Source organism: Balaenoptera acutorostrata, chromosome 1 (assembly GCF_949987535.1).
Source record: "Balaenoptera acutorostrata chromosome 1, mBalAcu1.1, whole genome shotgun sequence".
Classification (NCBI taxonomy): domain Eukaryota; kingdom Metazoa; phylum Chordata; class Mammalia; order Artiodactyla; family Balaenopteridae; genus Balaenoptera; species Balaenoptera acutorostrata.
Window position 1 is genome coordinate 140,071,470 of NC_080064.1, and position 2,674 is coordinate 140,074,143.

Genomic DNA, 2,674 nt, shown 5'->3' on the forward strand with positions numbered 1-2,674 from the left:
ACTTATACCATAATATCTCTTTGTTTTTTTTTTATTGAGGAACAGTTGATTTACAATATTATTAACCTCAGGTGTACAACAGAGTGATTCACAATTTTATAATTATACTCTACCTATAGTTATTACAAAATATTGGCTATATTCCTTGTGCTGTATAATATATCCTTGTAGCTTATTTATTTTATACATAGTAGTCTGTAACTCTTAATCCACTACCCGTATCTTATCTCTACACCCTTCCCTCTCCCCACTGGTAACCACTAGTTTGTTCTCTATATTTGTGTCTGCTTATTTTTGTTATATTCATTCATTTATTTCTTAGATTAAGATACAGTGTTTATCTTTCTCTCTCTTACTTATTTTACTAAGCATAATACCCTCCAAGTCCAGTCATATCGTTGCAAACGTCAAAATTTCATTCTTTTTTATGGCTGAATAGTATTCCATTGAGCATATATATCACATCTTCTTTTTCCATTTTCTGTTGATGGACACTTAGGTTGCTCCCATACCTTGGCTATTGCAAATAATGCTGCTATGACATTGGGGTACATGTATCTTTTCAAGTTAATGTTTTCATTTTCTTTGGATATATACCCAGGAGTGGAATTACTGGATCATAAAGTAGTTCTATTTTTAGTTTTTTGAGGAACCTCCATATTATTTTCCCTAGTGGATGCACTAACTTACATTCCCACCAGCAGTGTAAAGTGTTCCCTTTTTTCTCCCCGTCCTCACCAACATTTATCATTTGTGGTCTTTTTTTTTTTTTTTCCTGTGATAACTGCCAGTTTTACTCCTCTGGCTAAGAGATCCAGAGGTAATTTGAGGCTTACATTTTTTTTAATAGTTCTTTCATCAAGAATTTAGGTGCCCCATTGCCCTTATAAGCTGGTTGCAAATTATTTGATTGACTCTTAATTATAAAAAAAAACTATAATTCTTTTTGTATGTGTGACGTGTTCATTAAAAAATACATATAAGCAAAAAGAAAAAAACTCACACCACACAGAAATAAGCACAGTTATATTTTTGATATATGTATGTATGTATACACACACACATGCACACACACACAATTTGAGAGTTTCTCCTACATATGTGAGCTGATACTAAATATGCTGCTTTGTTAGCTGTTATGTTTTACTTTACAATATGGAATGAACATATTTTCATGCATATGTGTGAAACTTCCCAATTGAAAAACAGACCTGGAGAATGTGTCAAAATACAAAATCCAGACGCTGGTAATAAGGACACTACCTAAAACAAAACTCCACCAGATGATTAAAAATAAAACAAAAGTCAAAGATACATCAGAAAATGCTAACAGAAAGAAAGCAGGGGCCAGATTTTAATATCAGACAAAAAAAAAAAAAAAAAAAAGAATTCAAGGCCTAAAGCACACAGGATGAGGATGGCTGCGTGAATGTCTTTGTTTCCAATGCATCATCACAAACTTGTTTCTTACTCTTCTTATCTCTTCCCTAAGCCTTTCCAACTCATCTACTCCTCTTATCATTTCTTCTGGGTCCAAATGTCTAACCGGAGTGTCCTCTTTATATCCCTGACCAGGCTGAGTCAGCCCTCCTCTAAGGTTTCCTTCTACTTCCGGGCTTACACCTTCTTCAGAAGGTTGAGGATTTCTTTCTGCCTCCTGTGGTACAGCTTCCATAGGGCAGTCTTCCTCAGCCTTTGGCATGTTCTGTGCTTTTCCTTCATTTTCTTCACAAGACTTTTGCATGTTGACTTTTGCATGCATTTTTCTCTTATTTCTTTTTTGAATAAATTAACCCTGCAGGGACCCAGGGGATTTTCCTCCCTCTTCCCTCACTCGATTTGGGTCACTTCCGAAAGACCAAGAGTCCTGAAAGGATCCGGGGCACTTTTCTTCTCCAGCAATAGGGAGCTGCCTGTGGTCTTTTTGATGATAGCCATTCTGACAGGTGTGAAATGATATCTCATTGTGGTTTTGATTTGCATTTTTCTGATGATTAGTGATGTTGGGCATCTTTTCATGTGCCTGTTGGCCATCTGTATGTCTTCTTTGAAAAATGTCTATTTAAGTCTTCTGGCCATTTTTTAAATCAGGTTGTTCATTTTTTGATATTGAGTTGTATGAGCTGTGTGTGTCTGTGTGTCCATGTGTGTGTATATATGTATACATATACATATATGATATTAACCCCTTATTCGTCATATCATTTACAAATATTTTCTCCCATTCAGTAGATTCGTTTTTAATTTTGTCAATGGTTTCCTTTGCTGTGCAAAAGCTTTTAAGCTTAATTAGGTTCCGTTTGTTTATTTTTGCTTTTGTTTCCTTTGCCTTAGGAGGCAGATCCAAAAAAATATGGCTACAATTTATGTCAAAGAATATTCTGCCTATGTTCTCTTCTAGGAGTTTTATGGTTTCAGGTCTTGCATTTAGGTCTTTAATCCATTTTGAGTTTATTTTTGTATATGGTATGAGAAAATGTTCTCATTTCATTCGTTTACATGTAGCTGTCCAGTTTTCCCAGAACCACTTATTGGAGAGATTGTCTTTTCCCCATTGTATATTCTTGCCTCTTTTGCCATAGATTAATTGACCATAGTGTGTGAATTTTTTTCTGGCCCTCTATTCTGTTCCACTGATTTATGTGTCTGTTTTTGTGCCAGTGCCAAAATGGTT

General features: G+C 35.2%; 1 protein-coding gene across 1 annotated transcript; it reads right to left on the reverse strand.

Annotated features, from left to right (window-relative positions):
* Positions 1-1,390: 1,390 nt before the first annotated feature.
* On the reverse strand, positions 1,391-1,744 carry LOC103006869 (transcription elongation factor A protein-like 8). Its single transcript, XM_007196700.2, has one exon. The coding sequence runs from the start codon at positions 1,742-1,744 to the stop codon at positions 1,391-1,393; it is 354 nt and encodes a 117-aa protein (XP_007196762.2).
* Between the last annotated feature and the right edge of the window lie 930 nt (positions 1,745-2,674).

Coding starts and splice junctions, on each gene's coding strand:
- LOC103006869 (XM_007196700.2), bottom strand. CDS start 1,744: ATGCAAAAGTCTTGTGAAGAAAATGAAGGAAAAGCACAGAACATGCCA.